This window comes from Monodelphis domestica, chromosome 2, assembly GCF_027887165.1.
Source record: "Monodelphis domestica isolate mMonDom1 chromosome 2, mMonDom1.pri, whole genome shotgun sequence".
Taxonomy (NCBI): Eukaryota; Metazoa; Chordata; class Mammalia; order Didelphimorphia; family Didelphidae; genus Monodelphis; species Monodelphis domestica.
This window is the reverse complement of record NC_077228.1, coordinates 484,716,528-484,731,078: the sequence shown is the minus strand read 5'-3', so window position 1 is coordinate 484,731,078 and position 14,551 is coordinate 484,716,528. Positions and strand designations below refer to the sequence as shown.

At 37.3% G+C, this 14,551-nt stretch overlaps 1 protein-coding gene across 7 annotated transcripts in view; it reads right to left on the bottom strand.

Annotated features, from left to right (window-relative positions):
• The window catches only part of HIPK1 (homeodomain interacting protein kinase 1), a 47,841-nt gene that overhangs the window by 13,347 nt on the left and 19,943 nt on the right, over positions 1-14,551 (bottom strand). For 6 of the 7 annotated variants that reach the window (XM_056819232.1, XM_001382007.5, XM_056819227.1 and 3 more), the window contains exons 3-10: positions 13,040-13,163; positions 9,007-9,126; positions 8,090-8,176; positions 7,314-7,498; positions 6,788-6,950; positions 5,403-5,628; positions 1,221-1,342; positions 7-141 (exon numbers count right to left, since the gene is read on the bottom strand). In XM_056819232.1, coding sequence (XP_056675210.1) covers positions 7-141; positions 1,221-1,342; positions 5,403-5,628; positions 6,788-6,950; positions 7,314-7,498; positions 8,090-8,176; positions 9,007-9,126; positions 13,040-13,163 — 1,162 coding nt within the window. The remainder of the gene's footprint in view (positions 1-6; positions 142-1,220; positions 1,343-5,402; positions 5,629-6,787; positions 6,951-7,313; positions 7,499-8,089; positions 8,177-9,006; positions 9,127-13,039; positions 13,164-14,551) is intronic. The other variant, XM_056819233.1, reaches the window with a different exon arrangement.

The window sequence follows — 14,551 nt, the reverse complement described above, 5'->3', positions numbered from 1 at the left end:
AATTACCAGTACAGCGGCAGTCTGTTCAACCAGCGCCGGCCGGCCGGCTGCGCAGCTCAGAGTAAAGGGCACCGCATACTGCGGTGTGATGGTGGCTACTTGAGGATGGAGAGTTGCTACCATTAGTGGTGTACAGCTTCCCTGAAACGTAGATTAGGCAGGTGAGTGAAACAAACATATGGAGGCAGGTTAACTGGGTTCAGAAGGGTCTTGCCCCACCCCGGGATCATTACTGACACTTATCAGCAATCTTAAATCACCTAAACACATGTACCAGGCACAACCTTCCCCTTCAGCTCTCCACAGAGGTCACCCATTAGGTCAAATACCAATGGACCAAAGGAAAAAAAGTCTAGGAATCTTTCCTGGGATAGATTCAGAGGACAAGTTCTTTGAAACTCAGTCAATTAAAGCATTGCTTAAAAAATGTTTATTCCCTCTCTCAAAATAATGCTTTAAGATTTTTAGAATTCCTTACATAGCCAAGGACCAAAAATGTATACATTTGAATTATATAACAAGTTATCTATTTTATACACATATACCACAGGCCATCCTGGATTCTCAGTTGCATATTCTAAAGGAAGAATCAACTATTTACTCTTAAAATAAACTAATGAAATTAACACTGGGATCAGGGGATACAGTCTTTAAAGAAATATGAGGTTGCGATCCAGTCACCCAAACACCTATCATGGAGATGCCCAGGAATACAACTTGGGTGGGTAGCGTGTATTTATGAATCAAAGTATTGTATGTCTATCTCCCTCTCCCTCTCTCTCTCTCTCTCTCTCTCTCTCTCTCTCTCTCTCTCTCTCTCTCTCTCTCTCTCTCTCTCTCTCACACACACACACACACACACACACACACACACTCTCTCTCTCTCTTTCTCTCTCTCACTCTAATCAATTTAAAAGTAAGGCTCTAATTCCAGCCACAGGAGCAGGGAAAAGTCCCACTCAGGTGGGTTTCTATTGCCTGGCTTTTATTCCTGCAAATCTAAAGGATATACAAACAGAACTGTGTCCTCAATAAAGACAAGCATTTCAACTGTCATTTTTGGAGAGGTTTTGCTTCAAGTCCACTGAATTGTGACCAAGAAAGATCGGCTAGGCAGAGCAAAGACCATTATGAGGGACAATTGTCAGAAAGCAGTGAGAGCCAAGGTCTCACTAGTAATTCAGCATTAGTGGGTCTCCAATCCATCCTGGCTATTTTACCTGGGTGAGGACTCCTGACTGGATCTGTAGTGGTTGAGCAGCAGGAGCCTGGGGTACAATTGGCACAGCATTATCCATCCTCACAGGGAATCCAGAATGTTTTGTAGGTGCCTGAAGTCCAGCTGCAAGGAACAATAATATGGTGAGATTGTTTTACTGATTAGTCAGACTCTGCTCTCTCAGGCCTTCAGAGCCATTTTCTTAGGAGTCAAGGAAAGCAAAGTGGGCTCCCTCCAGAACAGATTGTCCTGGAAAAAGTTTGCTCAATGATAACCTGGTTTAGGTGAGCTCTAAGCCCACCTCTAACAAAAAATCAAATGCTATTTCCTAGGACATATATAAAGTAAAATTGAACTCAATTTCTCCAACTTCTCCTTATCAGAATAGAACAAAAATTATTCCATAAATTATGACTTAATCATTCTATTCTGATCTAAGAATAATCCAATAAATGTTTCTATTCACATCTATATTCTCTCCCAACCATTTTTATCTACTGAAGTAAAAATTTAAACCTGCTTTTCAAAATGATTTTTTGCAGAATGTCTTCCTTTTGATCCAGCCATAGCACTCCTGGGTTTATACCCCCAAAGAGATAATGAGGAAAAAAACCTGTACAAGAATATTCAGAGCTGTGCTCTTTGTGGTGGCAAAAACTTGGAAAAATGAAGGGATGCCCTTCAATTGGGGAATGGCTGAACAAATTGTGGTATATGTTGGTGATGGAATACTATTGTGCTCAAAGGAATAATAAAGTGGAGGAATTCCATGGGAACTGGAACAACCTCCAGGAAGTGATGAAAAGCGAAAGGAGCAGAACCAGGAGAACATCGTACACAGAGTCTGATACACTGTGGTACAATCAAATGTAATGGACTTCTCCATTAATGGCAATGCATTGATCACAAACAACCCGAAGTGATCTACGAGAAAGAACACTATCCACATTCGGAGGAAAAACTGTGGGAGCAGAAACACCAAAGAAAAATAACTAGTTGATCACATGAGTCGATGGAGATATGGCTCTAAATGATCACCCTAGTACAAACATCAACAGCATGGATCTCACAGACATGGCCAGCCTCTCTTGCAGTTAGTATGCTGCTATGAAGGAAGGGCAGCTGCTTCCTTGCTTCCTAAGAGCACAGCAGCAAAACCATTTTAACTAAGGTTTCTAGGAAAAGCCTATGGTAACATCAAGGGTTCACAGACTTTTCATGCAAATGAAAATATTTCATCTGGGAGAAGGGACAATGGAAAAAAAGGGAAAAGACCTTAGAGAGTTTGCTTCATAAGAAGGGAGTATCTTTAAGCCTTTTAAGAAAAGAAGTAGCATTCAACAAATTACTAAGAAAAACATAACTCTAACTTACTAATAATCAACTAAAATGATGAAATTAAAATAATGTCAGTTTTGCCTGTAGCTAATCACCATTTTCTTCCATGTCACTCAAGCCTTCAAATATTTTTGGATCCAGAACATAAGCTATTCTAGTCAGAGAACTCCACCAAGTGACATTTTCTAAACTATCATCATCTCCCAAACTCCTTTCTAATATCACTATGCTGGCATGAAATAAGAACAATCCACAAACCTAACAACCTTTTCTGTCTGCAGTGCTTCAGCTGCATCCTAACATGTTAGAATAAAGGGAAAGGCCAATCCAGAACCATCAAAAAAAGAAGTAAATTAAAATGATCTTTTCAGAAACAACTTTAATGCAGTCTGAGATTAAAATAAAAAGATATGCCAACCATCCTGCCCCTTGGGTTGCACAATCTTAGCAAGCAGCAAAACAAATTTCCAGTCTATATGCCTAAAGCATTTGGCTACCTACAAGGCTATATATTAATGTATCAGCTTCCTCAAAATTGCAAACGCTAGGGAAGTCACTGAAGAAAGCAACCCTCAAGGTAATGGTCTAAAAGAAAAGAAAACTGGGGCAGTGATTGTCACCTCTAAACAAAAGCCATAATCTATCTGTTCAATTGCAATTGTGCAGAAAATAAAAGCCTAAAAATAAAAAGTATGGGATTCTGACCTGACTAAAGTCACTAGAAAGGACCATGATTCTAACTTATCTTGTTCAGAGCTGGCATCTGCATGAAAGTTGCAAGGTGGACACCAATCAAGTGCATTGATTGAAATGTTAGAAATCAATATGGAATCACAAGATAAAAATAAGGATAGTACAAAAAGTCAAAATTGTGAAGCATCAAAAAAACTGCAAACTACCTTCATGTGAATATATTATTTTTGTTGTCTATAGGAAATGGCAAGATTCTGAAACACTCATTTTATCCTGCTTTATAAGCTATCAGATTGCTTCTCCATTTTCAGTTTTCTACTTCTCCTTCTTTCTAGTTCTAGCCACTCCAAGAATAATTACTGCAGAAGAGAGATAAGCCTGTCCAGAGCCCAACCCTTCTTACATATGTCCTGAGCTGAAAAATACAGAAGTCTCTGATACAGAACAATTCCTTTTCAAGCTCATTCCACCACAGCTCAGATATTTCCTAAGACCAAAACAATACTTTCCCCCCCAAGTTTCCAGAAGTTATTTTTTCTTCCAGCTCCCCTATATCCTAAAAAACTCCAACTGAGAAGCAATAGCCACAGCTGTGAAAACTACCCCCAAAAGCATAGTTAAAGAAGTGAAGATGGAAAAGTAGGAGGGCTATATATAAGGAGGAAAAGAAGCCATCCAGCAAGGTCAGAACAGTTTTATTCAAAACCCATTTATTTTCATTATTCATTACAACCCAATATATACATAGGGAATTTTCCTGGTATGAACTTTATAAATCTGGGAAATTGGCATAGGGTTAGGTTAAATTTGCATTTATAGAAATTCAAATCTGATCTTCTACTCTCCCTGAGGTTTCTGGCATACATGGCTATTGCTCTCCTGTCATGCCAGCAATCTGTCTCCTCTAGTCCTTCCTTCCTTTCTGCTTCTTCCAACTCTAGCAGAAACCAGACAAACAAAAGAATGACAATCAACAACTAATATGAATAGAAAAACCACCTTGCTTTCTTAAAGGGCTGGGAAGCATCCAAAAGTACTTTAAACCCTAGCTTGCTTGCCTTGAAGTTCTAGCACAGGTATTTCTCCATTGAGGAAATAAGAGATACTACTCAGATTTGTTTAAAATAGTATAACAACTTTTTTTAAACCTTAACTTTCTGACTTAGAATCTATACTAAGCATTGGTATCAAGGCAGAAGAAAGGTCAAGGCTAGGCAACTGGCGTTAAGTAACTTGTCCAGGGTCACACCATTAGAAAGTGTCCGAGGCCCATATTTGAACCAACTACTCCCATTTCCAATAAGCCTAGTGTTCTATCCACTGAGCTACCTAGCTGCCCCTAAAGCAACTTTTTAAAAGACTTTCAGACCACTAAACTTCTTTTTTCCAAAAACCTCCTTACAGAAAGAGCCAGAGAGGGAAGAGTTAAAGAGGCTTTTTTCCAAGACGATATAATCATGGAAGAAGAGGAACAAAGGAAAAACAAAAATGGTTTTTTGAGACACCTTAAGACAAAGCTTCCCCCCTCCTTTCCAGATGTCTTGCTCTTCTGTTAATAATGGAGTCAGAAACAACAAAATGATTCACAAGGTAAGAAAATCCTAATACTTTCTCTTAGTCTTCCTTTGCATTTAGCAAGGATCACAGCTTTGGACATTTTACATTTTCCTATTGAACATTATTTTGTAATTTAAGTATTGTAATTAATACTTTATTATAATTTTTTTTCACCTAAATATGCTTTTCCCTCAACCCAAAGTGAGGAGGCCAGCAAACTGTGTTTACAATACCTACCAACTCTAAACTTCTACATGGGATTTGATTTTATTATGTTTTAGTTCTTTTTATAATTTTTGGAATAGAAATTAAATTTAATATATAAAATTCCATTTATACTCAACTTTTTTAAGAATAACATATTTATTTTCTCTTGATATATGTACTGAAGCCAAAGAATTATCAGACCTTGAATATAAGATGTGCATCTGACCAGAGGGAAAGGAGAAGGGAATGAATTTGGTGCCAAGACCTGATCTCAAATTACACTGCCTATAAGACTCAAAGAATAACAAGCTTCCAAAAGGAATAACTAAAACAAAACAAATACAACTGGACAACATAGTGGAGTCCCAATCACATGCAGTACACATACTTTGAAAAGTAGGTGGACACACGATGAATGTCTGCTGGAATGGATCGGTCTGAGTGCAAATCTGAGTAGTTCCAGGCTGCAAGGAAACACTCTGCTGGGCAACTCCTGCAACAGGTGCTGCAGATGACGGGTACAGAGCAGACTGGTAGTTTAGCAGGGAGACATCCGAATTAGCCAAAGAGAGCGTAGCAGCTGCTGCAGTAGAACTGGACGCTAAAACACTGGCCTAAAAAACAAAGAGACTAGAGTCGTACAACAGAGGATGGCAGGAAGAGGGGATTGGGGTGGGTGGGGCAACTTTATATACATACATGACATTTGTCCAGCAGCTAAAATAAACTAGAGAACTATGATTAAGATTGCCTTTGAATAAGCTTAGCCAAAGAAAAATTCTCTAAAATATTAAGTGGCCATTCCCCCTTAAAATATATCCTTTTTTTAAACCCTTACTTTCTATCTAGAGTAACAGCTCTAAGACAAAAGGGCAAGGGCTAAGCAAATGAGAGTTCAATGACTTGCCCAGGGTCACACAGCTAGGAAATGTCTCAAGTCAAATTTGAACCCAGGTCTTCCCAATTCCAGGACTGGTGCTCAAAATATATACCTCTTCTTTGGTTCTCAAACCAGTCAAAAGTGGATGTCCCTACTTCATGCCATGTCAAAAGGAGCTGGGGAATCCAGGTGGGCTCAGTGGATAGAAAGCCAGGTCTAGATATATCCTAGTTGTGTGACCCCCTTACCGCCTCTTCTACCCTGAAACTGATACTTAGTATTGTTTCTCAGACAGAAAGTAAGGGCTTTTATTTTTTAAAAGAGGGGGCTGGATTTGAGATGTCACAATACCCCCCTTTGTTTAAATCCCACTCCCACACTCAAAAATCTTTATGCAATCTTTTACTTTTAAATGAGTCCAGTTTAAATATTAAATCTAGGTTTTCAAAAGCCCAGATTTACATGATTGCTTTCTTTGAATAACAAATGATTATGAAATTATAAGCTATTAAAGTTAACTTATAGAAAATACCATTCAATATGATCAGCCCAAAATGAAATCATCATAACAGCCATGAACCTAAGGTCCAGGATAACAACTAGCAATGGGCAAAAAGTTCAAGAGTTTGGTTCCATTTTTTTTTCTTTTTGTCAACCAAAAGTTCTCACAGGGCATGGCTCAGGTCTGCTTAATCTCTGATTAGGTAGCTTAATAAAGCACCTTTTGATTCAATCATGGCACCACCATCATGAAGAGTTAATTCCTTACGTCATAACAAAGCTTCATCAATAAAGATTTGGCTACCTACCCCTGCTGCTACATCCGACCACCTTCGTTTCATCCCACTTTGCTTTATATTTCCAAAGTGATTTTATCCAGCTCCTTGGCATACCTGATTGTGCCCAGTATTAAGATGGTTGCTGAAGGTCATGGTTAGATTTGTGCTTGTGTTAGGGGCAACATGGGTGGTGAATGGGCTCTTGATCTGTTTCACCGTATCATACATGTGACCCCTCCTTTTGCAGATCTCCATATTCTGAAAGCATGACTTAACACTGTAACACAAAAATTGAAGAGTCAGAATACCATACAAATACACAATGCTTTGGCATTAATACAAAGAATGTGGTTTTTAATTCTTTTTTTTAATCTTTGGCTGGGTATTAAAGTGCTTAATAAATATACTTTTCAAAAAACATTTCTCATTTAAAAAATGGGAAAAACAGCAACTGAACTGTAATCTCATGATTTATAAATTAAAAAGAAAAAATACCCCAACATTCCCAATATATAAGAACTAAAATGATATTCAAGTTAAGAATTTTCCTTAAATACCAAACAGGAATGAAGTGGACAATACAAATTTTGACACGTCAAAAACTAAAGCAAAAATTATACCAAAATGATCCCAAACTCACTGATTGCTGTGTGGGAAATCCAAAAGATGAGTCATTGTCACAAATGAGTGGTTGAGGGTTTTTAGTGGAGTAATTCTCTTATCTGCATCAATCGTCAACATCTTTTTTAACAAATCAATGTACTCTCTTCGATCCGCCTTTTCTGCCAACATATCTGTTCCCTCTAAGTCCGTAGACATATTCACCTTTCCAAAGAAAATTTGCAGATGTTATGTTCAATCACGTAAAACATGGATTACAGACATCTGCCATTTGCTTCTTCCCCAAACTATGGGCTACCCAACAGAGATATATTGGAAAATTTTCTTTTTAATGGATTCCCCAAGTATCCAAATGGAAAATTCTCCTTTCCTTGTGTGACCTTAAACCTACCCCAAATTTATCAGACAAGAACTTTAAGAGATTAAAAATATAGAGTGCTTTTTCACTCACAATTTAGACACAAACAAATAAACACATATTTATTGTTTTGAAGAATTAGAATGGGGAAGAAATCTGCTCATAAACACATTTCACAAGATATCTGAGCCCAATTAGAACAGATAATCAGAGATGATTGAGAAACAAGTATTTCTAAAAATAATAATCTGGCAAGTTTTTTTCTTTAATCACACACATGAATTCATAGGCAAATTTCTTTCTATAAGCAGTGAGCACTGATCATGCTGCATTAAGAAATATAGTAATTTCTTCTGTAAGCCATGTCAACAAGTCTTTTATTTATTTATTTAGAAAGGTAACATTTAATGACATGTATCTGCACTTTCCATACTCACCTGAGCCATGTCATCTAAACAGTTAAATATATACTTCCGGGCTTCTTTTGATTTTATTCCTGTTTCTAATTCATGCTCCTCTGGTGTCTGAAAAATATGATTTGCAGGGGGAATAATAAACTCCATCTGGTGACAGTGTTCACATTTTCTTTTAATAAAAGCCAAAAAGCAAAGAAACAAGTATGGTTACCTTATCAATTCTAGATAGTAAATAAAAATATGCAATAAGAAGAGAAGTGAACTCTAATATTTGGCCATCCTTTCAATAGCTTGTTTAAAAAAAAAAAACCCAGTAGTGTAACACAGTTCCTGGCAAATGATAACATGCAATCTTTTATGGAGGTTGGTTGGATATGGTAGAAACTAGAGGTGCTTAGTGTTAGTGTCCGTCCGGTAAGCTAAGGAGGCAAAGTGCCAGGGGTTAATCAAATTATGAGCAAAGATTCTCTTGAGAGAGAAGTAGGCCCAAGAAAAAAGGCAGAATTTATTTTCAGGAAACCCCTAAGGCCTCAATGCTTGGTACTACCAGAAAAATATACTGGGTTTTTGACAAGCAAAATGAACATTCCCTAATAGATGGTTATTATATAAATTATTCTAGTTACTTATATCACTTAATTCTCTTTCACAACTACTGATTCCAAACAAGCAAAATAACTTCAAATAACTGATGTTTTAAAACAAATCTTTACCAGTAGCTAAGGCCAAGTGGATGTGTGTGCATATATATATATATATATATATATATATATATATATATATATATATATATATATATATATATATACATACATGTATACAGTCATTTTTAAAAGCAGCTAACAAACACATATGGTTCATTTCAACTTATTTTAATTAAAATTTTATACTAAACTAGTGAATTCTTAGGATTTAAGAGAAAGAAAAAAAAAACAGACCTTTAGTCTCCACAACGGATAACCCAAATTAGGATCTCTGTTGAAAAATCTGCTTGTTTTGGTTCCTGCACTCAGAAGATATTCTGCCGGCAGGCCTTGTGTTTGTGAAATGTAACGAATCTGAAAACATAAAAAAAATTATTCAAAACACTAATTAGAATGTCAGGTTTAAAAAAAAATGTATAACTGAGTTTCACATTAAAATATCAAATCTTTGGGGATATAGACTCTCTATACGATCACCCTAGTGCAAATATCAATAATATGGAAATAGGTCTTGATCAATGGCACATGTAAAACTCAGTGGAAGTGTGCGCTGGCTATGGGGAGGAGAGAAAGAATGTAACCATGGAAAAATATTCTAAATTAATTAATTAATAAAAATTTTCCAAAACCTGAAAAAAAAAATAAAATACTAGATCTTTAGCAAGTTGACAATAAAAAGAAAAGACATGGTAAACAAATTCTGTTCAATTTTTAACCAATACACAAAAACCAAAATTTACTGATAAATACATATATATACCAACACACACACACATGCATCATCATTCTTGCAATTCCCAAATGTTTACTCAGCATTTCCTTGTTACTACATCTGTGAATTATCTGAAGAGACACACAATTTTGAACGTAGTATGAACTCTTTTGATATGATGTTTAGAACACTTGAGGGGAAGAAACTATCGGTATCAATTGTGAAAGATCCCCTAGAAGAGCTTTCAAGGATCTTCAGTTAGTTTTGATACATATAAGAGATCCACTTTCTCCATGAAATCTCCCCTAATAACTCCCAACTCTCACTCATGTATCTCCTCTTTCTCTTAATTGCTCTCATCTGTACCACTCAATTGAATACTTGGTTTACACATTGTCTTATATTGATGGCTAACTGTTTCTATTGCAAAAGGATCAATGTTAAAAAAACACACACACACAAGAGGGAGCTGAGAAATTATTCAGTCCAAGCACCATCTCCTCCATCAACATTTTATAGATGGGGAAATGCATCTCAGAGAGATGAAGGGATTGGCCCAGGTGACTTCCCACAATTGCTAAATGACAGAACTGAGATTCAAACCTGTGTCTCAGAATCTCACAATCTAGGCTTTTCCCACTTCACCAAAGTTATATGAACTCCTACTACCACCCATTGTGAATGCCTTTGGAAGAGAAACCATGTCTTTCCTTCTTTATTTTTCTCTGGTAAAATGATGCTAAGCACAAAGATGATAAATACTTGATTGGTTTCCATGTAAATTATAAATTGTGCTTAATCTCCAAAATGGTAATGTACCTCTCTTCTAAAAGAATTGTTCTGGGGGCTCAATGGACAGAGCACCCATGCCTAAAGATGGGAGGGCCTCGGACCAAATCTGGCTTCAATACTTCTTAGCTGTGTGACCCTGGGTAAGTCATTTATCCCCAACTGAATAGCCCTTACAACTCTTCTGCCTCAGAACCAATACTTAGTATCAAATCTAAGTCAGAAGGTAAAGGGGGTGGGGGTGGGGGGGGCTATTCTGCCTCCAACTATAAAGTGTAAATATTTTTGAAAAATTAATAAAAATTGTGCAGTAAAATCAAACCAACTTATCACATCAGTAGTACATTCTTCAAAATCTGAAATACTACTTAACCTTGAAAGGTGAAAAACAATTAGCAAAGCAGGGAGGATAAAAAAGTACCAATTCAAGCAAAAATTGGTTCCAATCTCCCCCTACCCCTAACTCCATACCCCAGGAGACATGGAAAAAGATTTCTGTCTTCATGTGGACAGAGGGCTTGACTTGGAGTTAGGAGAACCTGGGTTCAAATATAGACTGGGATACTTAGTAGTGATACAACCTTGGGCAAGTTCTTTAACCTTTTGGGGATTCAATTTCTTCATCTGTAAAATGGGGTTAACACTAGTATCTAGTCCCACAGAATTCTTGAGGTTCAAGTCAAGTCAACAAGCATTTATTAGGTACCTACTATGTGCCAAATACTGTGTGCTAAGTGCTGGGGGTAAAAAGGCAAAAGATCATCCCAGTTTTCAAGACTCTGGCAGTTTGACGGGGTGAGGGGAGACAACATGCAAATGGTTGTATGCAAACATATACAAAAGAATAAACTGGAGGCAATCTCTGAGTGCTCAGATGCTAAGATTTATTAGGAAAGACTCCTTGCAGAAGATTGAACCTTAGCTGAAGCCAGGAGGCAGAGATGCCAGGGATAAAGCTCTAGGTTTGGGCAGTAGAAATGCCCAGAGACGGAATGTCATCAAATAAGATCAAATATGTAAAGCACTACATAAAATATCAGCTGTGATCATTATTCAGGACTGTTTGTACATGCAAGGAAAAATACAAATAGCAAAACTCCAAAATTTAAATTGTTCTTTGTGATAAAAGCCTAGGAAACCACCAGTTTGTTCTTCATAACTAACATGATTACACTCACATACAGCTGCAGAAGATATTACCAAGAAACACTTGATGGATGTTAATGACAGCAACCATGTTCCTGCACGATCATACATGGGTCAGATGAAACATTGGCTCTAATGCTTCCCCATAACTGCAACATCATCATTACTGAACCATGAAAAAAGCACCTTCCTGGATCCACCACCTCCTGTCCAACCCACTCCAGCTCCACACCCAAACTCTGATAAGATTCTCAGAACTATCAGATCATTTTTTTCCATAAACAATGAAAACGCCCATCTATGCCTTCAGTTTATTCTTTAATTGTAAGGCTCCACTCCCTAGGAAAAGGTATGATAGCAATCTTTCACTGGGAAAGAGAAGACTGGTACCTTCAGAGGTGACTGGCTAATGGGCTGATTAAATAGTTCAGTTAAGCAGTGGCCAGTCTCCTCAGTGCAAAACACCACTTGCTCCTGGATAACTCTCACAAGATGGAGTGAATGGAATTACACAAATTACAGCACAAAAATATGAATGATTTAGAATACAAGAAACCTATGCTTTAGTTAAAGCCCTTGGCCAAAAGTCAACTTCTGGAAACTGGTAAATATCATCTTTCCTCCAGTGACTAACAAACAATATTGCTGGCCTCATATGAACAGGAAATAAAAAACCTGAGTTCACCTTTTTTCTTTTAATGGCTCTGTACCACAGCACTTGGGGGGGGGGGGGGGGGCAGCACAGCAAAGGGTCTAGAAGCAATCATGTGAGAATGATTTCTAGGCCACAGGGTCTCTATACCAATCTCCTCCCAAATTTCTCAAACTCTAGGGCAACTTTCATAATGATTTAACAACATAGGAAACTGAAGTACAGCTCTTCTACTACAGCCAATTTCTCTCTTAACCATCAGAATGAATCACACTCATAATATGTTAGCCCAATAAAAGGGGAGGGGAGGGAAGAGGGGACTTTTAAGATTATCTAGTCCAGACTTCCCCTTTTACAGACAGAAAAAACTGAGGTATGATTTCCATCTTAGGTTATTTTCTTCATAAATTCTTTTCCACAGTGTCACTGTAAATACCTGTCTTTGGGGAGCTGACATTTTAGTTGGAAAAGAATATTTTATTCTAGTACATTACCTCTAAATAAGAGGTAACAGTTTTCACAAAGCTCAGGTTCATTTCAAACATTCCTGTGAAGCTCATAGAATTCCATAATGAAAATTTTAATTTCTCATCCTTATCTTTCTTTTGTACCTTAATTAGTAAGAAAAAAATTACCTGATGCTAAGCCTCTGCAGCTGTCCATGATTAATCATTCCAAAGGGAGAGAAAAGTAGATGCTATTGTAAAACACAATATCACAGGACTGCCTCCTCCAGAGCTTTTTTGAAACACCAAAAATCAAAAATCATCAGGAAAAGCCCTGATCATTATAGTCAAGGAACAAATGTTGGGGGAAAGTATTAAAACATGCCACTATTCTTTTTCTAAAATCTATAAATTTACAACACTGGGATTGGACTTTCACCAGAACTGCTTTTCCTCTTAATATCTAACCACTCCACTAGAAATAACTTGTTTGACCTGTTCCCACCCAAATACAATTCTTACCTGATCATATTCTGAAGCACCAGGATACAGAGGCCACCCCAGGAACAGCTCAGCTATTACACAGCCCAAGGACCACATATCAATAGCCTCACAAAATGGCAGTCCAAGAATGATTTCAGGAGCTCTACAAAACAAAAACATCAGACCAAAAGATGGATTATAAGTAATTAAGCACATTAAAATGTCAAGTGAGTCCTGCTTTTGCCCAGAAAATGAAGCACATTTTGTTAATGAAACTCAAAATACTCTTTGATTTACACACCAAAGGATTCTGTGCCTTTCTCCTCTTATGAAGGTATTTAGTGAATGAATTAGTTCTCTTTGCCTCATTACCAATGTGAAGCTAAGTCAAAAGCAGAAGGATTTATCACAGGGCAATAAGCTTAGAGCTAAAAGCTACTAAGTCCAAATTCCTCATTTTACAGAGGAGGAAACTAAAGTACAAAGAGATTAACATGACTTGTCCAAGGTCATACAGCTAGTACGTTTCTTGGGATGAATATGGGTCCTCCTACATTGCACTGCCTCTGTCCTCTTTTATAACTCCTGGAATTTCAAAGGGAACTCTGAAGTGAGTGCCCAGAAAAAGAGCAGAATCAAGAAATAAGTTCTAGAAGTAAACGAGCTTAGGAGTTCTATGGAATAATGTTATATTTTTTAAAAACCCCTTGCACACATGGCTTATATGGAAATGTGTCTTGCAAGACTGTACTTATATAATCTCTACCTAGCCTTCCAGCCCTGAGAAAGGGTAGGGAAAGGAATGAGGGAGAGAATGTGGAAATCAAAAAAATTTTTAATGAAAGTTTAAAATTGTTCTTACATGTAATTTGAAAAATATATTTAAATTCCCCCTCCAAAAAAAGAGGGGGGGGGGGAGTTTCTTGCATTCAGTAGACCTTTAAATATAACGTGCCCATTGATTTCTCAGGATCTACGTAAATGAACTGAGTACAGAATGATACAGAATTTCTTGACCAATTCTGCCTAATATCACCAAAACAAAATTAAAGGCATATATAAACTTTCTCAGACAAAGAAGAAATAAAGGAGAGTTCCAACCCTTCTCCTCCAATGTCTTTCTTTTAACCTATTATTGCATCTCTACTCACAGACTAACTGTGCTTTGAAAAGACCCAAGGAAATCAAGACTTCACTACAATTGTTCATACATCTTGTATTAGCTTCAGTGTCAAGTGCTAGAAAAATGCAGAAAATTCCTTATGGGCTGGTTTTTCTCTTGCTTTTATCCCAACTTAATGCACTACAAAGACACCATAAATACCAGTTTTCAGCAAGAGGCTGCCCCTTGTCCCTTTTAAAAAGTCATTCAGAAAAATTCATGACAATTGGGAATTTCTACCTCTCATCCCTTTAAGAAAAAATGTAGGAAGAATCAACCCTTTTCAAAGGGTAGCCCTCGGCTTTCAATTGGGGGGGGGGGGGGGGGGTAGCTCAGTGGATTGAGAGCCAAGCCTAGAGATGGGAGGTCCTAGGTTCAAATCTGACCTG